The following is a 25,689-nucleotide window of genomic DNA, read 5'->3' as shown; positions in this document are numbered from 1 at the left end:
GAATTCTAAAACATTAGTTCCTCATTTATTTTCAGTGAAATAAAATAGCATGTCACAATTGTTTCTTATGCTCATCTTTAATTTTTTAGAGAAACAGCCTAAATTTTTATTTTACATTTAGATAAATAGTATTTTTAATGTTTTCACACATTAAAATATCTCTTGTTCCCTAAGTATTAAATTATCAGTTTGATAATTCATTGTGGAGAATTGAAAATAGATATAAAATAGACAAAAGAAAAAATTTAAAACTACTAATCAGATGAGAAATACCTCTTAGGAACATATAATTACAAAAACAATCACCATTGTTATGATTCATTTTTGACTGTTTTGTTACTTGATCTTACATTTTAGTGATTGTCCAGGTCAAATATGGAAGAAGAAAATATGACTCTGGCGACTGAGTTTGTTCTCATGGGACTTACAGAACATTCAGGGTTGCAGGTGCCCCTGTTCCTGGTGTTCCTTGTGATCTACCTCATCACCATGGTGGGCAACCTTGGCCTGATTGCTCTCATCTGGAAGGACCCCCACCTTCACACCCCCATGTACTTATTTCTCAGCAGTTTAGCCTTGGCTGATGCATGCACTTCATCTTCTGTGACCCCCAAGATGCTTATCAACTTTTTATCTAAGAATCCTAAGATATCCCTAGCTGAGTGCTTAACACAGTTTTATTGTTTTGGCTCCAGTGCTACCACGGAATGTTTCCTCCTGTCAGTGATGGCCTATGACCGCTATGTAGCCATATGCAATCCCTTGCTGTATCCAGTGGTGATGTCCAATAGCCTCTGTAGTCAGTTTATAGGTGCTTCATATTTTGTTGGTTTTCTGCATTCAGCAATTCATGTGGGTTTGTTAGTTAGATTAACTTTCTGCAAGTCCAATATCATACATTATTTCTATTGTGAAATTTTACAACTATTCAAAATTTCTTGTACTGATCCTACAGTTAATATACGTCTGGTTTTAATCTTTTCAGCCATTATACAAATCTTTACCTTTATGACTATTATCATTTCATATTGCTATGTCATCTTTGCCATCCTGAAAAAGAAGAATGAAAGGGGCAGAAGCAAAGCCTTCTCTACCTGTGGGGCCCATCTGCTCTCCGTCTCTTTGTTCTATGGCACTCTCTTCTTGATATATGTGCACCATGGGTCTGGACCAACTGAGGACAAGGAAAAAATGTATTCTTTATTTTACACAATAATAATTCCCCTGCTAAATCCTTTTATTTATAGCCTGAGGAACAAAGAGGTTATAGGTACCATAAGAAAAATAATGAAGAAATAAATGTTTGTTACAGAGCTTTCAGACTATTTCTTTCCAGTCTGAAGGGAAAAGCCCCAGTGCTATGAATTAGCCACTACTCTGCCATTTTAACACATAGTCCATAAACTGCATGAACAAAAGCAACTTTACATTAGGTTTCCTTGGATATGGCCGCAGTGCAAGTTTGGTAAGATTGCCCATGAGAAACTTATTTGAAAACATTGTGCTCAATTTTATCTGAGTTTTTAGCTTTGTCCAATTAGTTAGATTACCTAGGGACTTCCATATTTACAAGTAATAATTGGCAATTTTATAGTGAAACAGTGAGAAATGTTTATTGAGAAATAATTTTAACTGAAGCTGGCATATATATTTACTTATATATTTAAATGAGCATAGCCCACTCTTCTGGATATGCAAATTAATAAGTCTTTGCGTTTCTCTGCCATGCACAGAAACTCTAGCTGAGTTTTAAAAATGGAATTCTCTTTTTGTTAGCATACATTCTTAGGAAGAAATGTATTGCTTAATTATAAAAGTTAGGAAAAGTTGGATAATAAAAAAATATTGGTGGATCTTCGGAAGAAAATTGGAAGCTGGAATGAATCAAGTATGGAACATCAAAACGATTCATAGATCATCTATACAACTGAATGTATTTTATCAAGAATATCACATGTGACATTATATTTATTAATGTATAAATATTAGAATATTTTTGTGTAATAAAGGTGATTTCAGAGATCAGCCTTATGATCGCATTGTTATTCCTATGATTTGAGGTAGGAATTGACTGGGCAGAAGGCAAGGAGACTAGCTAAGAAATAAGAAACAGATTTACTATTAAAGATAGGAATAAAAAATGTGACAATGATTTCTATGTGTGTGTGTGTGTGTGTGTGTGTGTGTGTGTGTAGAGAGAGAGAGAGAGAGAGTATAAGAGAAAAGGGTGGGGGATTTTTTTCTTTATTAAAATGATCATATTCCTGAATAGAAAGTAAATTAATGAGTGAGATTTCATTGGCACAATATTATATTTTATTATTATTATATAGAAATAGTTATCTCAGCTTTTTAGTAAAACAGTCATATTTCTTGAGCAATGTGTTTTTTCAGCATATTTACTTTGAAAAAATAATAATACCAAATGAAAATTTAGGTTAATTTTTTTGAGGAATGAACGTATGCTTTTGCTTGAGCATTTGAAAAACACTTTAGCTTTTAATAAGTCAACAGTTCCAAGAAAAATACCATGAGATTTATCTAAAGAATAGACATACAATAAATATTTTCTATCATACATCTATCAAAAATGTTTCTTGGAAAAACTCAAATTGTCTACATTGTCTTAAGATTGGTTCCAATAGGTCTTCAATAACAAAACAAAATAAAAATGTCTTTAAAAATAATCCACATGATTTAATTTGTTGTCTTTTAAATTTGATCTGTATTTGCAGGAAAGTTTCAGCAATATCATATAGTATACATAATTCATTGTGCAAAAGGTAACTAAATAATAATTTTCTTAGCATATTCATTATTCTATTTAATATATTATTTTTTATAATTTATTATTAGTATTTTAAAGGTAATTCTTAAATACTTCCAATGACTTATGTCAAAATCTAAATTTTCTTCATTTACATGGTAAAAAATTTTTAGTCAGAGTACGTGAAACAAAATTTTTTTCACTCTTTCTTTAACTTTTAAATTACACATGTAATATGTAATTTATCAGGATTATTTTAAACAAAATCTCAGCTATTATAAAATATTATCATGTATGAAAACTGTTATCAATTTAACTGTAATTTTTTCCTCTACATTGAAATTCCCCCTGAGGAACTGACATTTAGACAACCTTGAAATGGAATTCTCTTTTTGTTAGCATACATTCTTAGGAAGAAATGTATTGCTTAGTTATAATAATTAGGAAAAGTTGGATAATAAAATATATTGGTGGATCTTTGGAAGAAAATTGGAAGCTGAAATGAATCCAGTATGGAACCATCAAAATGATAAATAAATAAATCTGACTTAGCTAAGATGAAGAAAATATATAAAGTAAAATATGACTCATGAGATATTTCCTGGGAACCTGGCAGGGATTATATAATCAATTAAGTGATTGATATGAATGCATAGTAGTCACTTGGTTTGCTAGAATTGGTCTGAACTGATTGCTAATCTGAAATCATCATAGGTATATTGTTATACTTATCAAGATTTTATATGATATAATGTACTGAATATAGATGCACTGAAAGTGGAGGTAAGTCATATATCCCTCTAGATGCAAGGTGATAAACAAATTACTTACGTTAACTCATACTGAGAGACCCTCGACCTTCATGTCTCTGTGATAATTTGATCTGTACTGATATCAGATTGCATTTAGTGATAGGGCATAGGAAGGTATATTTGGGTATCCAAGCCTTACAGTGCTGCTACTTTACCTATGTGGTGTTCTTGCTCAAAGCTACATATACTTGGCTAAATAGACATTGAGTGAGTCTAGCACTTCTTTTGAGTTTGGTTGTCACAGTACACTTTAAATCTATGACTATGGTCTTATGAAATAACCAATGTGCTAAAGGATAAGAAAAGAGAATCTCTAAGATTGATACTGGTTTGGCTTTGTTTCAGTTGAGATTTTTTTAGGCAAATTATGGGGGGCAAATATTATGAATGGAATTTAGATAATATAGCTTCAAATCTGTAGGATTAAGCAAAGTAAATTAATAAAGGCAAACAGGAAAATGGCTAAAAACATTGTTTAATTCTTATAATAGCATTATCAGAATAGGAACCCTATTAGGAAAATCCAAATAAATAAATCTGACTTAGCTAAGATGAAGAAAATGCATGAAGTAGAATACGACTCATGAGATATTTCCTGGGAACCTGGCAGATATTATATTTATCAATTAAGTGAAAGGCAACATATTTGCTGTCCAATGGTGGGAGAACAGGGCCCAATGACCTAGAAAGTAGAGATTTCAGATAAATAATTAGGGCATCTTGCCATCAGATGAACAGTGGAAACTTGATGAGTTTTTGCTAACCTAGATACTGAGACTGCATGATCAATGGAGTAACATTGTAATAGGGAGTCAATTAAGTCTAATGGAGGGAATTGTATGGCCTGAAAACTATGAACTTTAGTCTGTATTCTCATTCTAAATAATGACACAAAATGGTTAATGTAGAAATTTAACAGGCTTACACTAAAAAGAGTGCCTACCTAATTGATTCATCTAAGGGTTGGTGAATAATACCTGCAGAGGTAGTAGAAATGTTCTAAATGAAGATACTTTAGATTTAATATATATAAAACATAGAATTATTCTTGATGGTAAATGACTAATATAAACTATAATGGTAAACTCATCATGCTTGGAGGCATTTTGTCTTCCTTTTAGAAGAACAGAGCATTATATAGACAGCCATGACAAACTTGTTAATAATCTAATATCTCTGAGTCTCAATGATGGAATAAAAGATCTGTGCTATTAAAAAAAGAAAAAGTCCAGCTGTATGGTCTAGACATATGGAATTTCTTATGGCTAATAAAATTAGGAAGAAAGAGAAATAAATTGGTGAAGTTATATATAAAATATGGTGGTGATTTATTATTTAGAAGCTGGAAAAGTCCTGGCAGTTCATTCAATTATACTTGCCTCCCTGTGAAGACTCTGACTAATTTGTTTATTTATTTCTGTTTAATATATCCAAAGGTACTGGGAAAATAAAGTAGGTAAAAAATGTATACAAAAGGCTTCTAGTTAAGGTAGCAGAATGAAAATTTCACAATCTGCCTGCAGTACTTCAGCAGGGAAATTCAAAGTATGACTGGTCAAACTTGAATTGCTTTGAGGTGATGAAAGTTTTCTGATGTTATAGAAACTGAAATGCAGTACTTGTTACTATGGCTTGGGTGTTGTTTGAGGATTCCCCAAGGGTCCACTGTGATTGGGAGGTTTGATAATCAGAGTTGTAGTACTGGGAAATGCTGTAATATATGTAATGCTGTAATGATGTTTAAAGTAGTAGATGATAATTTTAGTGCCAGGATAATGGCAGTTAATTTAGTTTGTTGTGGAGAGATTTGAGGCAGTTTATGTATCAATAATAAAAACAAGTACTTTTTGGTTATATTTATTTTTATATATTGTTAATTGATTTATAAGAGAAATGGTAGAAATCAAGGAAAAGGGAAAATATGTAACATGACATAACAAAGAGAATTGTCCATCAAGAGGCATGTGAAAAGCAATTGGTGCTAAAAAAATTTGTTAATGTGTTTGATAGTAGGAGAAAAACTCTAAGTATGGGAGAAGTAAAGTTGTTTTTTTTTTTTTTTAAATAAGTAAGGCATAAAACATGAATGTTTGTGTCTGTTAAAGATAAAATTTTAGTATGACCATTGATAATTAATTGAGTATACATATCAGCAAAAGGCAAAATATTATGGCCTGAAAGTGAGAAGAATATAAGTATTTTAATACATATAATTTTGATTATAAATAATAATTATTGTTGTAAAAGTATAAGTTTTTTTAACAAAAACTACTAATGGTAATGGCATATTAGATATTGAAAGTTGATTTATAATATTGTTGACAACTTTTCTTAATTTTTTTGTAATGTCTGTTTTAACGAGGGAGTAAAATAAACAATGGAAAAAAAGGAGAAAGCAATTAGGCATCAGCTGTAATTTTTAATTTATTTATTTAAGAAGTCATGTTTATGAAGAGCAGTCTTATTTATGTTAATGTTAATTAATTTATTTTAATTGTAAAAAATATAAATATTAGAAAAATGTAAATGATAGCATTAATTTTTTTGTGTTGAAAAAAATTTTAGAAACAATGGATATCATATTCCATTTTAGACATTTTTTTCTTTTTCCTTTTTTTTTAGAAATTAAGACTTTGGCCACCTAGAAAAATTTGTGGAAAAAAAAATATGAGTTAGAATTTTAAAGACATTTATATTAGTTGATTTGAATTTAATTATTTGGATTTATATATTTATTTAAATGTTAATTGACGAGTGTTTATTTGTTTGAATGTCAATTTGATATTAAGTATATAATATATAGACACAGCACAGGCCTGTATAATTGGAAATGTCAGGTATAAAATTTAATAGTCATAATAGACACTGAAATTAAATGTTTTAAAAAGCTGGATGTTTGTCCCTGATAGTCATTAGATTTATTTTTAACATCACCATGTTTATATCTTTCTAGGGATTTATTAAAATAAATTTTTAAATGTATTTGAGAATTGACTTTGGAGAATGGATGAACATGAATGATAATTTGTTGTGGATTGGAAAGGGTAGTGTATGGTAACTTTTGGACACTTGTTCATTTTTGTTTCCTACCATAAGAGATAGTACTGTAACATCAGTACCAGTATCCAATAGCCTTGTAATTGGCTATTTATTTAAACAAGGAATTAATTTAGGTCTATCTTTAGTAATGGGTAAGCATGTTTCAATGACAGTAGAGTCAAATCTGTATTTCCCTTTTATTTAAAGGTTATTGAGTTGAAACATAGGGAATCACAATCAACTGAGCAATAGAAGATTTTTGGGGGTAGGTTGGAAAAACAGATTTCCCCTCCTTTTTTCCTGGGTTGGTAGGTCACAATTTTTTAAATACAGTAAAAGGTAATTGCTATATTTTAGTTGGCTAGGAGGAATTAGCTTAATAATTCAGGGCAAACAGCTGAAGTATATATTTATTTCCTCCTCCATTTGTCATACACACTTAGTCACAGGAGATTTGGTGGGGGAGGAGAGTGCTGTGAAGGCAGAGGGAATGCCTCCAAAACACAGACTGTCACAGCTGTTGTTAAGGAAGGGGACATTTGAGAGGACTTAGAGATAGCATTTTGACAAGGATCAAGAATAATATCTTGGATGAAGAATGAAGGATTGAAAACATACAATAGGCAGAATAAAGGAAATATAGTTTCTTATCAATTTTATTTGATGGCTTGAAATGGGTCTTGACTATACTAGTTATTTGTTAATGTTTGGACTTTATTATCCTGTGACTGAAGTAAGGGGCTGTGGATCAGTGGATGTGTATTAGTAGGACACATTTCAATAGATTAAGGTGTTCATCTTATAATTAATACAATATGCTGGGCAATAAAGCCTAATACATAGACATATCATATCCCTCAATACTAAGAAAGTAATGGTTTAAGTGCTTGAATTGACAATTTAAGTAGCTCATAATAAAAACAGTTTAGCTGTCTTGACTTGAGATACAGAGGAAGAAATAGAAAAATGGTCCATATTACTTATACTTACTAATGCTGTTGTTTCTGTAATATTTGAGGTATAAAGATATATGTACAGAAACTGCAATGGACATTGGCATATCTATCATCCTTTTTTCCATTATTAAGAATGACTTGAAAATTTTGTAGATGTTGAGTAGATGCATTCAAATGTGTAAGAAAAATTTTCAAAGGTAAATCTACTTTTCATCCATTTAATCTGTTTCCACAAGTATTATATAAACTGGGATATTTAAGGACAGTTTTCCAAAGTATCTTTTCATCTTGAGAATTAATGTCTACATTTTTAAAAATTAGATGTATAAGTTAGCCAACAAATCCTTTATTTCAGCATCAATGTGGAATTGAGATTGAAATAATGCTAATCACAGTACATCCCAACATCATACTTAATATTTAATTACAACTATATTCATAATGTTGTTGTTTGAAAAACAGATGTTTCAATTTCATTGAACTTCCACATATCAAAATTTTATGGTCATTAAATATATCTCATTTAACAAATTTGTACATACCCTATAGTTGCAGAGATTTTATCTAGTGTTTTCTTCTAGATATTTTAGTGTTTTACTTTTAACATTTAGTTCTAAGGATCATTTCAATTTATTTATATGTATATCATGAATAAGAGTTGCAATTAATTTTTTCAATGTAGTCAGCCAGTTTTTCTAGTATTATTTATTGAAAATACTATCTGTTTTCTCATTGAATTAAACTAGTAGTGTCTGAAAAATCAACTCCCATATGTATCATTCAGAATTGTATAGAAAAATGGAAACAAAAAAGGGAGGTATTTTAAGGAACTCACTTTAACCATGATTAGGACCATCTGTTCAAAATCTAGAAGGCAGGACTACAGGTTGAGAGCTCAAGGTTGTTAGAATTTTTCAAACTTACTTCATTTTTTGCATAATTGTTTGACATTATTTGATCTGTCTACTTACTGAACTATATGTATATCTGAACATACAAACGTTCTACCAAAAATTTATATTGGATTTCATTGATTATGTCAACTAATTTGGGGTAATTTGAAATCTCTAGAAATAGTAAGTTTTTCATATGTAAACACAATACATATCTTAATTTATTTAGAAGTGAATAATTCCCTTAAGCAATGCTTTGTGGCTTTTAGTATGTACCTCTTGCACACATCTTTCTAAATACACACCTGAGAATACTATGTTTTTATGCAACTGTCTATGGTGTTTTGTATTAATTTGATTTTCTAATATTTGTGCCAAAAATTTATAATACATATTTATAAGTTGACTGTAGTTTGTTTATTCATTTTATGTACTTCATAACTACAATTAAAATTCTATATTCATGAGTCTTAATCGTGTATGTACAAAAATAGTTCTATTCTGTCCTTTCCAATCTGCAGGCATTACATTTTTCCCCCTTGTCTTAGTGCACTGACTAAGGCCACCAGTATTATCCTGCCTAAAAATAGTGATAATTGATATCTCTGTTTTGTTCTCATTCTCAACTAGTGGGGGAGAGGGATTGGCATCAGGGACAAGGGCTGAGGTATCAGCAAGAACTTTAGCACCTCAAATGGGACCTGAGAGCAGCCCCTGCTCCAGCTTTTGTCCAAGGAACCACACTTCCATGCTGAGGATTCAAGGTGCTGGTGAAACTGTTAGGAGCCAACTGTTGGAGAGTTAGGAGATAGGTGAGTTTGCCTAGGGTTGAACCAGAGAAGCTCTTCCTCTGAGTAAAGGGATAGATGGAGAGATCCTCCCAGCATATGCTTCAGGGAACTCCCCTTGCTTCAGGGAACTCCCCGTTCTCTCCCTAAACGTACAGGTTGCTCCATCATGGTCCATTTAGAGAAAAAGGAAACTGACCTCTGTAAAGTCATGACTCCCTTGGCCATTTGGTAAGTCCTCAAGCGTGCAGGCCAAGACCCTTGATTCCACACATCCGATTCTTCTTTGTGGGAACTTCTGGTCCCTCTTTCTGAGGACATCTGTGATGCCACTGGTATAGGAGTCAATGGGAATTGAAAACCTAGGGATATTTACTCCCTTTTGGTCTGTTCTCCCTTTTCATCTGTTTGCTGGCCTTGGGCTTGGGATTTCCCTCAGGATGTCTGTTTTGTGGTATCTGTTACTGTAAGACACAGCCAGTAGGTAGTCTTTTGGGAAAGATCTTGGCTAGTCAATTTAAAGGTTCCCATCTGTTGGCCATGGTTTAGGGGCTCCTCTCTGGTTGTCTCTCTTTGTGTTTCTGTTGGTACAATCTTGCAATTGAAATTGGTCTGTCAGAGGTAAAGTGAGTTGAATAAAGGGGCACCTATAGGTATAAGTCTATGTAAGATAATTTTTACTGCAATGATCTGGCTTTTAAATAGGTTTCTGTATTATTGTATAATCTTGCAGTTGGAATTAATCTATCAAACATAAAGTAAGTGGAAGAAATTTGTACATGCAGGTCTGTCTGTTTTAAACTTTTCTGTCAGCTGTGGTTTTGGTGATCTATTTTGTCTGTCTATTTTTTTGCCAGTTACTGGGCCTTTAAGACATGGGTCATGCTGCATTGATTTTTTTTTAATTAATATGTTTAGTTGTAGGTGGATACAATATCTTTGTTTCTTTATTTTTATGTGGGGCTGAGGATCTAACCCAGTGCTCTGCCACTGAGACTCAGCCCCAGCCCCAAGCTGCACTGATCTTACCAGTAGACTAAACCATCTACTGCAACACATTCTGGGCTTTGAATGGTTTTTATGAATTATTATACAATCTTGAGGTTGAAGTTGGTCTGTCAGGGGTAAAGTATATGAAAGAGATTCTGCCTGTATAGGCATTTATGCAGTTTCACGATAAGAGGTCCGAACAGGCAGGAACTAATTTGAAGTTGCCATAAGGCACTACCTCTTGTGTTTAAGGATATTAGAACACCAGAAGAAAGAGTTTTTAAAAGATTTCAATGTTTTGAACCCAGCACTGGCACTAGCAGCACTATTTGCCAGCCTGGTCCCAGGCAGACACAGATCAACTCCCTGTGGGCCAAGGACACCAGCCCTAAACTGGGAAAATTCCAGAAAACCTGCCTGGACTATAGAAAAAATGGCCAAAGAGAACTTGGCTTCTGCTCTGCCTTCTAGCCCCTTTTGCCTCTGGAGGATAGAGTGTGCTAGCCACAAAGGATCTGGCAGTAGGTTTCAGCACTGTTAGTTTATGACCTGGGGAAAGGAATAGTCTCCCCTTTTAAGATCTGACAGGTCGTCCCGTTTTGCAAGGGGATATTCGTCACTGGGGCAAAGCAGTTATTGCTATAATAGTATCCCATCAAACTAAATTCCTGGGTAGACCGACAGAATAAATAACTACACCCAGAAAAGAAAAAGAAAACTAAGGCCAATCCCTGTATTGTAGGCAGTCTCTGAAAAGGGATCTTCAAGGAAGCCTAAAAAGGAAGAAAAGGGCCTCCTCCATTGAATATCAATATGCATTGTATAAGAAAAAGGCCCCAAAGCAGCATACAATTGTCAGTGAAGAACTCACTTAAAGTTGATGGCATTGAGATAATGATAATGGAGACAGGTCAGGCTCAAAAATATCCTGTGCTCTAACACCTTAATTGTAACTTGGGAGAAAAAAGAATAAGGCAGAGTTTTTTGTATATGCTGGATTGTGCAACCCTCACCTGGGATGAAATTTGTTGTGTAAATAAAATGCACAGATAACATTCATAAGGTTGATTTCAGAATATGAACTTAAGGAAGAGTTTAAAACTAGAAAAGAAAGTTACATGCATGAAAATATTTTAGTGTGAAAAATTAGAAGGTAAAAGAAATACTTCTGGATAAGAAGATATTTTGTCTGATAAAGTGATATTCTTGAGTTAAAATACAATATGAATGAGGACAAACCTAAAGATGTAAGTTGTGAATGTCTAAGTTGCAGAAGGTTTGTGGAAGGCGAATCTTAAAGAATTTGTGTTTATGATTAAATTGGCTACAATTAGCCTAGTCAAAGTTATTTGGACATTAATGTACTGATATGAAGCAAAGTCAGAAACATTGATCTGCTCTTATCTATTGATATTTTCTAGTATTTGTTAGGTTTTGTTACTTTGGAAAACTAAATCTTAAAGGAATTGGGGTTTGTACTTGTTTAAAGTCTTAAATGACTGCTTTGTAACTGGTTAAACAAACAACAATTATTTAGGTTATAACAGTTATTTATGTTATAACTGGTTAAACAAACAATAGTTATTTAGGTTATAGTAACCCAAAATATATGTGACTAAGTATATGTATGTATTTGAAAACTATCTAAGCATCATCTAAGTGTTATATAAAAGTTTATAAAATGAAAGGTTATTGGTTATATTTACAGGCAATATAACCAATAAGTGCTCTCTTTTATACATTGTATCTGACTTAGAAGGGCCACACTGTAATTTGAAGACCTGTCTTATATCTGTTTGCTTTGACTAAGTCAATTTCTGATGATTAACATTGTTTGCTAAATATGTAAGAGATTTAAAGCTATACTTTTATTTTTGTTAATCCATGCAGACCTTTCTTCCTCATTTTAGATAGTTTTATCTGTCCTTGATTGCAAACACACCATAGAAATGAAAAAAATCCAGACTTTGTTACCAGAAGATCCCAGAAATGACTATTTCCCAAATTAACAAGTGAATTACAACTCCAACAGAGAACACGTGGAATGTAGCCTTTGAATCACCTCTTTAAAAGCCTGTTCCTGCTGATGGGCAGATTCACAGCCTCTGGAACAGGAGTCTCTTGTGTTTCTTCATGGTTAGCAAGGCAATAAACCTTCTTTTCCTTTTTCTCAAAACTGTGTCCTCATTATTGAATTGGCATTGAGGACAAGGACTGAGCTTTCATCAACAAGATAACTTCATGACCATGGGCACTCATGATAGATTAAGGATTCTTATAAGAAGGGATACCAGAAAACTTGCTCTTTTTTTTTTTTTTTTTTTTGGTCTGCCATGGGAAGACACAGTGACCAGCGAGCCAGAAAAAGTCCTTCCTTAGATCTTCACCATAAGACTTCTGGCCTTGAGACTGAGAAAATAAATTTCTTTTATTTAACTCATCCATCTATGCTATTTTGTTGTGTAAGGAAAAGCAAAAAGAGACATTGAAACAAGATGCAGAGGCAGGGAAGATGGCAAAATGGCAGAGAGGCCAAACTGCCAACTTTTATTTATATCAATAGGTTACTTTATGTCATTAGTGCCATAACTACATTATTGTTTGGTGTTCCTTATTCTCAGGAGTTGAGTATCTGAGATCAAGGTCCAGGAAGATAAGGCTATAGCACAGAGCCTCTTCAAGAAGAACAGTACCATACCAACTAGATATTGCACCTGTATTAGTTATATAACTAGCTTCTAGGAGAAACTGCCCAGCATTCCAAGTGTGGGAAACAGAGTGCTAGTTACCTGCCACTCCTCCCAGGAGTTTGCTCACCAGAGGAAGGCTTCCCTGTACATTTCCATTGTTGTGTTTTATTTGTTCCACTCTTATTTGATTCATTTTACTCTTCTGTTGCATTCTTTTGTATTGTTTATTAAGAATTCAATTTTGGCTGGGCATGGTGGTACTTGTCTGTAATCCTAGCAGCTGGGGAGTTTGAGTTCAAAGCCAGTTTCAGCAATTTAGCAAGGTCCTGAGCAATTCAGAGAGACTCTGTCTCAAAATAAAATACAAATAAGGGCTGGGGATGTAGCTCAGTGATTAAGTGCACCTGGATGCAATCTCCTTGGTTAAAAAAAAAATCAATTTTACCTCTAGTAGCAGTTTATTAGTTAAACCTATTTTTTTTTAAAAAAATTTGCTCTAAATTTAGAGTATGCAGTTTTAATTCATAACAATTTACCTGAAAATAATAAATTTTCTGTATGTGTTGTGTAAGAACTTTCCAACAGTATACTTCTCTCCATTTTGTCTCTTTTGCAAAATTTGCAATTCTATTACTTGTGCTTCAAAGAGTCAGTTCTTTGTAAAGACACTAGAAACTGAGAAAATAACACCTTTTGTATTTAGTCACATCTTTACCCCTTTTCCTTTACAAATTTTCATATATATAATGTATATATTTATTATATAATATATATGTATTATAACTTCATATATATGTATTGTAACTAATAAATAACTAATATATATTATTAGTTTTATATATATATATTTATATATTATATATATAGTTTTATATAATATATATATTATATAAAACTGGGGATTGAACTCAGGGGCACTCAACCACTGAGTCACATACCCAGACCTATTTTGTATTTTATTTAGAGACAGGGTCTCACTGAGTTGTTTAGTACCTCATAGTTACTGAGGCTGGCTCTGAATTTGCCATCCTCTTATGTCAGTCTCCTGAGCTGCTGGGATTGCAGGCATGCACCACTGCGCAGGACTTCCCCTTAATTTTTGAAACACATTTTCACTTAGTCTTCTAGAATCACAGTTTCTTTTTTCTTTCAGCCATTAAGTATGTTTTTTTTCTTAATTATTTTATGACTTGGAAATTCCTGACAAGCTATCTACTATTCTTGTTTTTGTTTCTCAGTGTAAGATGTGAGTTTTTTTTTTGTCCTGGATATTGTATTTTTCTTTTTAAAAGATTTGTTCTAATTAGTTATACATGACAGTAGAATTCACTTTGATATTTCACACATAAATGGAGTATAACTTCTCTGGTTGTACACGATGCAGGATTACACTGGTCATGTAGTCATATTTGCACATAGGGTGATAATGTTCAATTCATTCTACTGTCCTTCCTACCCTCCTATCCCCTCCCCTCCCTTCACTCCTTTCTACCTAATTGGATACTGTATTTTTCAATCATGTCCTTCAGATATTTGAATATGTGCCTTGGTACAGTTTTGTTTGTATTTATCTTGTGTGGGGCTATTGACCTTCTTTGATCTCTTAATTTATATTTATCATAAAATTGGGCCATTATTTCTTCAACAATATTTTTGGCTATTACCTTCCTTCTGGGACACCAAGTACACATAATTAAATAAATTAGAGTCTCTATCAGTTTCTTTTCAAACATTTAAAACATTTAGTGAATTAATTTATAGCCTAATGAGTATAGTTAATAATATTGTATTATGCTGGAAATTTGTGAAGAGTATAGATCTCAGGTGTTGTCAGAAAGCATATTAAAAAGGTAACCAGCCATGTGATAAGACTGATTTGTTCATTTGCTTGATTGTAGTAATCATCTATGTACATTAAGCATTACATACTATAACTTAAATATATGCAATTCTTATTGAAAACCAGAGTTAAAATTAATGAATTAATTTAAATAAAGATCAAATGGAATTTATCCAGACTGGAAAGGTAGACACAATTACAAGTTTTAAAGATTGATATGATTGTGCAAAGAGAAATCCAATGGAATCTACAAAAACAAACAAATAACAACAACAAAAAAAAACCTATTGTAACTAATAAATAAATTTAGCAGTTCTCCAGAATGTAAAATCAATATTTAAAAATCAATTATATTTCCATACTAGTAACAAAGTCAGGAATATAAATTTAAAACAGTATATGCAATACTTATTTATAAAAACAGTGATAAATCTGATAAAAGTTGTGCAAAACCTATACAGTGAAAAATAAATTTAAAAAAAACTTCTATGAGAAATTAAAGATCAAAATAAATAGAAAAATATTTAGTGTTTTGGTCAGGAGAATTAATATTGAAAAACATGTCAGTTTTACTCAAAGGTAAGTATAGATTAATGAAATCACAATCAAAATCACATTTTGCTGTCTTTCAGAATTGACAAGATGATTCTAATATTCCCATGGAAACGTAAGGGATACCAAATTGTCAAACAACTTTTAAAAAGTAAAACAAAGTTAGAGGTCCAATATTATCTGATTCTAAGACAAGGTAGAACTTCAATATCAAGACAGTGTATAATTCTTATAAATACAGACAAATGTCCAAATCCACAGTGCCCAGTAGAACAACTCCACTTGTCCTACGGGGAACACTGGTAGTCTTAGGGGAAATTCAGATCTCCACGCTTTTTAGTTCTGGAAAAAGCACATAATTATTCAACTGGTTGATACATGTGTCCATAGCAAACTTATATAAACAACATTTTACTGAGACTGGAAAGTTAAACCTCCAAAATCAATCAACTGCTACTTTTGTTATTATCAATCCTGTACTGCTGCAATTTTTTTCTGCTTTAGAAAGTCCAGAATATTTTAAGGATCTCTGCAATTTCTTTGAAAATATTATGGGTAAGAAGGAAAGAATTTTTATAGTATGTACTATTGTTTATACAGAAAGTTAAAAATACTGTTTAATTTATAATAATTTTAAATTTAGATTCCAATATAGCTGATGTAAAAGAATATTAAAAATGAATTAGCTATATATTTTATTATTGTCATTATATATGGTAAGAAAAATAAGAATAAAAATAGTTTCACCTGAATTGTTCCCCTTAGTGATGCTTTATTATCTTTTTAACCTTACTATCATCATCATAACTTTTAACTTCTGAACTACAATGATAAGCAATTTAAAATTGAGTTTTAGTACATAAGAAATAATGATTATTATATAAACAATTTCTCTTATTCCAATAAAAGATTATTCCTTTAATTAATCATATTTTCTGATCAAAATTTAATATCTGTCACTTAAATCTTTACTCCTCTGAGCCTCCATCCTCTTCTGACAATACCTAGAAAATATGTAGAAAATATCCCTCTCCTACATTTTGTTGCATTTATGACTTCATTAAGTACCCACAAAAAAAACTTATTTGAGAATTTTCAATTATTTTGTGACTTGGGACTGTATAGAAGTAAAACTCTTTCATACAAAAATACATTTAACAATTGGAAATACTGGTGTTATATATATTGTGAATATACAGGATTTAGTCTTTCTCTGAATTTTATCATGCCAAGAAACCAAACCAAACCAAAAACAACTGGAGGAGAAGAAATGTTTTCTCAAATAAAATCAGCATGTTTTCTAGAGAAATCTGCTCTAATTGTCATAATAATGAAAATAAAGTAACATTTAAATATTAAAAGAAAATTCAGCCTATGATATCAACAATACAAAATTTATGAAGTAAATTTGAAAATCAAAATCTGTTTTCAAAAACATATTCAATAGCAAACTGACTTTGATTTGTAGGAAAGCCTGTAAGACTCTCCTTTCATTTAGTTTTTGGCCTTCTTTCTCTGGTACTTCCTCTGTCCCTGTGCTTTGACTTGAGTTTCTATGTCTTTGTTATACTCTATTTCTTTTCTCCCACCCAAATTTCATTTTTTACTTCTTCTGTTGTTTTTCTCTCTTGAGACCTTCCTCACCTCTGCTGTCACTTTTATTTGAAAATTTTTATTAGGATGTGTCCTGCAGGAAAAAAGATCACAGTGGACAGTACACAAATGCCCACTGTCCTTCATATTTCTCAAAACACTTTCTATCTTTCCCTTCACTGTAGTGCCTTGTTTCCTACTTATTTCGCATTATTTTCTGACCTCAACAGTATCACAGATAGGAATCTGGTCTCTCCATTTGGAAAAAGCTTATGTTATCAATGTTATTGTCACAATTCATTATATTTCTCCCTGAATTTCAGATATTAAATGTTTATTTATTTGAAAAAAAAAAGGAATCTGGTCTCACCAAAGACACTAACATTTTTGAAAATTTCGACACTTAGTGACCCCCACTGATTCCTGGTCCTACTAGAACATTTAATTTGGCATTGGTTCTGTACATCACTCTGTCATTCTTAGTATTTTTCTCTCTTTAAGATAACAGCTTTCAATGTCCAGTTGCACTCTGCTCAGTGTCCTTTTCTTGTCTCTCCTTGGCCTCACAGTGAAGCTAGCCTGGAATTTTGGTTGGCACCAGGAAATGATTTTATTGAAAGGAAACTGATGCTAACATAGAAATGCCAGGGAGATTGGAGTAATCAGATAGAAAAATGGGCAGGAACAGAAGAGGCAATGCAGTCAACCAATAGCCAAAATTATGTTCCGGTGCACTAGTTCAATGAGGGTTGTAACTGCTGTTGAACTTCAGATACCGCGGCTCACACTGTCACTGCCTTCGTGTGAATGAAGGATACTTTTCCTGGAGTCTTAATATTGCTACCTTGGCTACCCATGCTACTAAAATTATTTTTACTGTGTGAAACTTTGTCTGATTCTGTTCATATTTCAAGCCCAACCTGGCTCAGGTGGATTTACTTGGATGAACCCAGGCCAAGCTCCTTGGATGTACATGTGAGGTGAATGGAAAAGTGACTTTCTAGTTTCTTGCCTTCTATATTGCCACAGCCTGACATCAAGACTATATGACAGAAAAGGTATTGAATGTGGACCTTGTAGTAAATGCTTTCCATCCCCTTTTTATAATAATATAATATATAATAATGTAAGTTCCTTAATTTCTTCCTTGTCTTTATTCTCTTTTCTTTGTGTATACATGAATGCATAGGCTATTCATAACACTGCCTTCCAATTACTCCAATGACATCCACATCATTATTATTAAGCATTGATAGATTCAATATTACTGAGGACATGTCACTTGCATGTTCAGAAAATGTACTTTTCACCATTTTGCTCATGCATCAAAGTTCTCAATCTCAATTTTTAATGATCATCTACATATCTCATCAAATGATTTCTCTTTCCTCTACTGACCTCCCATTCACAGGTGCTATGACACTGCATACTAGTAACTATATTATGAATTTTTTAATATTTATTTTTCAGTTGTAGTTGGACACAATACCTTTATTTATTTATTTTTATGTGGTGCTGAGGATTGAACCCAGGGCCTCACACGTGCTAGGCCAGCGCTCTACTGCTGAGCCACAACCCCAGCCTCTTATGAATTCTTTTTAATCCATCTCTTTGTGCTCATCAATATCATATCACACATGGTCTGATCACTGCAGATGCATTTAAATCACCTGGAGATTGTTTTAAAAAATGCAAATGATTTTAAACTACTTAATTAATTTTTTCTAATAATATCTCACAATCTCTTTTTTGTACAAATATCCCCACACATTTCTGATAAATAATTGGGTCTGAAAAACTGATGCCAGTTTGTCCTCCCAGAAACTCATCTTCTCAACTGCCATAAGATATTTTAAAAATTATTTTAAATATATTTTTTAATGCTGCTTCCTAATTTAAAATTTCAATGCCTAAAAAGTTTTTGCTTTATCCCAGTTGAATAATATCTATATTGTTGCATTTAATTCTTTTTACAATTCAGGTCTTCCAAGTATCTTTTCCCTGGACCTTGCACCTGTGACCCACACACAGCATTTTCCTATCACATTAACAGTGTCTCCCCAAATTTAACATTGCTTTCTTTTCTTTATTCTTTCTTTCTTTCTTTTCTTTCTTTCTTTCTTTCTTTCTTTCTTTTTTTTTTTTTTTTTTTTTTTTGTGGTTCTGGGGATTGAACCCAGGCCTTTGTGCGTGTGAAGCAAGCACTCTACCAACTGAGGTATATCTCCAACCCAACATTTCTTATAAGACCTCTTGTTTTTTAAATCTGTTAATTTATTCCAATTTAAATAGAAATAATCAAGTTTATGGTATCTCTTCAATCTGTGACATAATTCCCCTTATATTAATATTAAATAAAATTGAAAGAGAATTTTGATAAGTGCATGGGTTTTATTCTACTGCTCCAATTTTCACATTCTAAAATTTGTGAATGCTTTCTTATAATACTCTATTTCATTTTAGGGGATATCCACTGAGAATATGGAAAAGGACAATGCAACTTCACTGACAGTATTTGTTCTCACAGGACTTATACACCAACCACAGTGGAAACTCCCCTTGTTCCTGCTGTTCTTGGTGATATTCCTCATCACCCTTGTAGGGAACCTTGGGTTGATTACTCTCATATGGAAAGACCCCCAGCTTCACATCCCCATGTACTTATTTCTTGGGAGTTTAGCCTTTGTGGATGCATCTATATCATCCACAGTGATTCCAAAGATGCTGGTCAACTTCTTAGCTAAGAATAAATTCATTTCTCTGTCTGAATGCATGGTACAATTCTTTTCCTTTAATATCAGTGCAACCACAGAATGTTTTCTCCTGGCAGCAATGGCTTATGATCGCTATGCAGCCATATGCAAACCTTTACTCTATCCAGTAATAATGACCAACAGACTATGCATAAATCTGTTAGTCTTGTCATTTGTAGGTGGACTTCTTCACGCATTCATTCATGAAGGATTTTTATTCAGATTAACCTTCTGTAATTCCAACATAATACATCACTTTTATTGTGATATTATATCATTGTTCAAGATTTCCTGCACTGATCCTTCAATTAATTATCTAATTGTTTTTATTTTCTCTGGTTCAATTCAGGTTTTCACTATTTTTACAATTCTGATCTCTTACACACTTGTTCTCTTCACAATCTTAAAAAAGAAGTCTGCCAGAGGCATAAGAAAGGCTTTCTCTACCTGTGGAGCCCATCTCTTATCAGTATCTTTGTACTATGGTCCTCTTCTCTTCATGTATGTGCACCCTGCATCTCCACAAGTAGAGGATCAAGATATGATGGTCTCTCTATTTTATACTATCGTAATTCCTCTGTTAAATCCAATTATATATAGTCTGAGGAATAAGCAAGTCATAGATTCAGTGACAAAATTTTTAAAAAGGAATGTTTAGATCTCATATTATTCTTTTTGTTGAATAGTGGCAAAACAGTTCAAGTTTAATGTGGTTGTATTTTAGTCAGTGTTCAAAGATTTTTGCACGTATAATTGAGTTAGCCTTTTAATAAAGTATAAGTAACTAATAAACTCCATAAAACATTTGCTTATGTCTTTCAAAAGCAGGCAAGGATTTTTATCAAATGTTATAACTTACTAAAATAATTTCAGATAAGAACACTTTATAGGTTTGATTGTTTTTTTAACTGTGGCTTCAAATGCATTAACTGTTAAAATAGTGTAATTCCTATGAGAAGAAGTTAATACAATGTCTTTGATCTGAATGCTGTTTAACTTAGAGACATATCACATGAGCTCTGTGTAAGAGGCAGGTTGGTATTTCAGTGAACAAATCTCTGGAATACGGATGTTCTTTCAGTCCACGCTTTTGGGAAATAATGAATTTCATTCCTGTAGCAACTTAACTTACACATCATACAGAAAAATAAACAGAAATGGGAATGCAACAACAAAATTATGACAGCAAAGGCATGGCTCAGTGTGCTTGCGTGAGTTGAGGGAAGAGGCCAGTTACCTCTCCCAATCTATAATGCATTCTGAGGCCATTTCTAGTTGTGTTCTTGTGTAGTCTTACCATCTAAAAAGCTTCACTAATTCAGAAAACAAGAATACATTGAAAAATTGGATTAAGAAGAACATGAAGAGAAGAAATCAGCGGGCAATGCTTCAATTATCCTAGAATTAAAAACAATGAAGCTATTAAGATAAAGTAGTAACACATAAAAATTGTTGAAATATGTAATGGAAAAAGAGGAGCTTTAAGTATATATTTCCAAAGATCAAATAATAAAGACATGATATTATGTCAGATTTCCAAGTGGATTTCTGAGAAGGATGTGAAAACGAGCTAGCATTTGTATGTTTTATGCTTGAAAACTTCTTGATCATTGGCTTCCTACTCCATGGTTTGTGGGTAATGAGTAATCCATCTTCAGCCTCACTCCTGCCTTTCCCCTCAGCACTGAAATTTCATACACATTCCTATTGATATTACTGAATCCCTCACTAAAAACTGCTTCCTAGCATGTTTGCAAAACTCTAGTTGTCTATCTCCTCCATCCTGTTGGCACTCTTTTCCTTGTGAAACATTGTTGCTGGATGAGTCTTCATAAAGGAAACTCTGATTACATCATATCTCTTCATTAACTTTTAATTTATTGTCATTACTACTAGATTATATGCATATATTACTACCAGATTATATGCATATATGGCATATGTATCTGGATCTGCATATATACCTATGCATATGTTTCTGTGAATGTACAGCCTACATGCTGTACTTTCTCACTCTGCATTTGCTTGTCTTGGCATGACTTGAGAATTTTCTAATAAAACCTGGTTTAACTTTTAAGTCTCTTCCTTACAATTCTCCAAGTGGAATTCATGTTGTTTCCAAAATGAGTTATTGTGATACTTTTGGATCTGCCTTACTCTCTCAGGTACGTGCTTTCAATCATAAAGACCTCTCTATAGAGAATGTCCTCCATTACCCACCCACCCCCATTGTCACATCTTAATTTACAGATAAAATGGTATACTTCCTTCAACATCTAATTAAAATGTGACTCCAGATAATTTCAAAAAGGATAGGAAATCTAACATATTTGAAGCATTTAATAGCTTATGTATTCTTCTTAGGTCACACTTTGCCATACATTATACTTAATTTATGGCCAGTAAAGTTTTACAGGTTACAGTTTAATGTCCTACTACTCTTTTTCATTTTTTGCTGTGTATAGTACTGGTTGACACATACAAACCTCTAATTTGTTTTGTGTGAAATCGACATGAATCTGGCAACAAAACCAACATAGAATTTAATAAAGTGTATCATCTTTTAAAATCATAACATGAGCCCAGAGAGATTATCTGATTTGAAAGGCTTTGCATATAGACTGACCTTGAGTTTTTTCATGCCAGTCAAAAGCATCTTGTACATCAACAGATATTTTCTCACTAAAAGTAGATATTTAAATAGACTATGATAAAATATCATGAAGAAGATATTCAATATTTTTTTAACTTTATTTATTTATTTTTATGTTGTGCTGATGATTGAACCCAGTGCCTTACACGTGCCTGGCAAGTACTCTACCACTGAATCACAACCCTAGACCCAAGATATTCAATCTTAAGGATTAAATGATACAAAACATGAAGTTTTCTTTCCTTCCTTTCTTCCTTCTTTCTTTCTATGTGGTACTAGGGATTGAACCCAGGAGTGCTTTAACCATGGAGGCACATCTCCAGCCTTTTTTACATTTTATTTTAGAGACAAACTCTAAGTTGCTTAGAGCCTCATTAAGTTGCTGAGGCTGGCTTTCAACTTATGATCCTCCTGCCTCAGCCTCTTGAGCTGCTGGTATCACAGGTGTGTGCCACCATATCCCACATATAAAGTGATTTTAAACAAATATCATTATTCTATTATTCCGGAGGTCTAGGCTATTAGGGTCTGTAAACAAGTCGGGATGGCGCCTGGCATTTTGCCAGAGGGAGTGGTTTGTGAAGTAATGCCAGCGAGCCATTAAGTGTGGAGATTCATTATTGGTTGACTGCCGTATCTAGTTTATGTTAATTAAGATAAGCTGTGTGTAAAGTATATATACCCCTCCTGTCCTACAATAAACAGCTCCCACTCCTGCTGTACAGTGCACAAGTTGCTCGTCACCCCCCTGGTTATTTTGCTGCAGCTGGACTGCGGCAGATGGTGGCCCATCTGGGGAGCCCCAGGACACTTGGGGGTAAGTTGACGAAGAAAAGCTGTCCATCCCTAGAGAGGACGGGAGCAAATCTGCTCGTCCCTAGATAGGGCAAGAGGAAAAATGGCCATTTTGAGAAAATGGAGAAGATTGATACAGTATGTTTGTGTCTTGTTTTGTCTCAGTGTATTGTATTGTCTTTGTGATGAAAATATGGAAGGGGTGTTAAGTAAATTGATAAGGGAAAGAGGCACCCCAGTGGAACCAAGAATAGTTAGGGCATGTGTTGATGGAAGTCCAGGAACTCTAGTCAGAAAGAAGAAAGTTCAAAGAAGGAAGGATTATCAGGAAAAAAGTTGCAGCAAAAGGCTATTACTAAATACTTTTCGTTACCAGAGGGTGCGTGAATCAGCGCGGCGGCTGCCACTTGCGTGAGCCAGTCAAGGCGCAGCAAGGACTTTCCAAGCAGCGGCAGCCGGCTCTTCCCCAACCCCGCCCAGGGAGCAGGATGCCACTTCGAAAGCCCAAATCCAAACCTGACCCGGAGGCACAGTCTTACAGGCTCTTGCTCCCTGTGCCCGGTGGCAGTTTGAGTCCGAAACACTCCCTGGACACTCCCCAGGGTCATCTGGGCTGCCCAGGATGCTACAGCCAGCAGAGGACGCTACCGGAGTCCCTGATGTTTGGTCATTTTTAATGCCAATAACTAAGCTACAATGGTTCTCCCACATCTGGAGGCTGATGAATAATGAGCACCATTAAGGCTTATTTCAAATGTAAAAAACCTTGAGATAATGTACTAAGTTGTTCAGAAGGTAATTTTCTTAGCGCCTGCTGGAATACTACAGGATTTTCTTTAACATCATTGCCGGAGTTCCTGCATTCATCCCAGTGCTGGTGAGGACAAGGGTGGAAGAATTTCCAGTGTTGCTGAGAACCGGACGAGACTTCGGATCAAGCTAGCTGCCGGCAGAACTTACCTGGACTGTGATTTACCTGGACTGTGAGTTAATGTATTGAGACACTGCTTTACCTGGACTGAGACAACAAACTGTAATCTACAACAAATTGTAACTCGGTATCTTTGCTAACGGTGTCATTGCTGGTATAATTTTTTCAAGGGCTTCTTGCATGGAGCTATCAATTGGCTTGGTATTGTGGCATTTTGTATCCTCCCCTTCTGCTTGTAGCAGATTATTTATGGTGTTTGTGTAAAAACCACTATGGTCGTTATTTAAATTAAACAAAAGTGGGAAATGTTAGGGTCTGTAAACAAGTCGGGATGGCGCCTGGCATTTTGCCAGAGGGAGTGGTTTGAGAAGTAATGCCAGCGAGCCATTAAGTGTGGAGATTCATTATTGGTTGACTGCTGTATCTAGTTTATGTTAATTAAGATAAGCTGTGTGTAAAGTATATATACCCCTCCTGTCCTAAAATAAATGTCTCCCACTCCTGCTGTATTAGTCTTCACAAGTTGCTCGTCGCCCCCCCAGTTATTTTGCTGCAGCTGGACTGCGGCACTAGGCCACAGATTATAGCAGATCATCTGCCCTCTTTTTGTTCCCCTGATGGATGCCCCATGAAGTTCCAGGAACAGCGTAAATATATTATGTTCTGTGTCTGTTATTTTCTTTTCTTTACAGAAATCCTGCAATTTTAATTTCCCTTGTTGCATAATATGCCTATTGAACTAATGGATTTTTTTAAATTAACTTTCTGGGTATTTGTTTTATTTTTTAGTGTTATGACCCAAAGAATAGATTGATAATATAAGCAGCTGGCATCTATTTCTTTTGCCATAATAAAGTATTTTTGGCATATTAATGATTTCTTCTCCATTAAGCATTCTTTAATGCATAAGGAAATATAAAAGATACATATAAAGGATAATTTATCATATGAAGGATGATATCACATAGATAAGTTCACCCAGGTGACTTAAAAACTGCTCATATTAGATTTAACCACCACATGGGAATAATGTAGCACAGTAGAAATATTTTATATTATGAAAGCATGTTAATTTCTTAACCTGGAGATTTAAAAGAATTCATGGTTTCTCTCACTTTGTATTGTGTGTGTGTGTGTGTGTGTGTGTGTGTATAATTTTTTTCAAAAGTTTATAAAACTTTCTACTTTTCAGGAGATTGCTGACAAAGTAATTCTAGACTATACTCAAAGAAACAACATGATTTGGATTTTGGTAAAAATAAACGATCAAAAACAGAACACCATTTAAGCATTAACCATAACAGAATATTCAGTATGTGTTTATGTATGTGTCAAAAACTCTCAAGGTTTTTTACACATACAAACCTCTAATTTTGTATAATGATGACCGTCTCCGTCCACCATGCTTGCTATTCCGCTTCTATCCCCCTTTTTCTCCCACCCCTATTCCCTATCTAGCTTTTCCTTTGGGTTCTTTGAAAACAATGGTTGACTATTGACTGAACTTTTCTCCTTTCCCTCCCTTCTATGTTCCCTAGTTTATGGTAAACATGATTCTGTTCTCTATTTCTATGTTAAACTTTTTTAGATTCCACTTATGAGTGAGATCATTAAGTGTTTGTCTTTGTGCTTGCCTT

The 25,689-nt window shown here is 33.6% G+C and overlaps 2 protein-coding genes across 2 annotated transcripts; both read left to right on the top strand.

Moving 5' to 3' along the window:
* The first annotated feature begins 366 nt into the window (after window positions 1-366).
* On the top strand, window positions 367-1,299 carry LOC143408258 (olfactory receptor 5AC1-like). Its single transcript, XM_076867776.2, has one exon. The coding sequence runs from the start codon at window positions 376-378 to the stop codon at window positions 1,297-1,299; it is 924 nt and encodes a 307-aa protein (XP_076723891.2). The 5' UTR covers window positions 367-375.
* An 18,093-nt stretch (window positions 1,300-19,392) lies between these two features.
* Window positions 19,393-20,331, top strand: LOC143408245 (olfactory receptor 5H19-like). The gene has a single exon (XM_076867757.2). It carries the CDS (start codon window positions 19,402-19,404, stop codon window positions 20,329-20,331), a length of 930 nt encoding a protein of 309 aa, XP_076723872.1. The 5' UTR covers window positions 19,393-19,401.
* Window positions 20,332-25,689: the final 5,358 nt, after the last annotated feature.

This window comes from Callospermophilus lateralis, chromosome 10 (assembly GCF_048772815.1).
Source record: "Callospermophilus lateralis isolate mCalLat2 chromosome 10, mCalLat2.hap1, whole genome shotgun sequence".
NCBI lineage: Eukaryota > Metazoa > Chordata > Mammalia > Rodentia > Sciuridae > Callospermophilus > Callospermophilus lateralis.
The sequence above is the reverse complement of the archived record's forward strand: the minus strand, read 5'-3'. Positions and strand labels throughout refer to the sequence as shown.

Coding starts and splice junctions, on each gene's coding strand:
- LOC143408258 (XM_076867776.2), top strand. CDS start 376: ATGGAAGAAGAAAATATGACTCTGGCGACTGAGTTTGTTCTCATGGGA.
- LOC143408245 (XM_076867757.2), top strand. CDS start 19,402: ATGGAAAAGGACAATGCAACTTCACTGACAGTATTTGTTCTCACAGGA.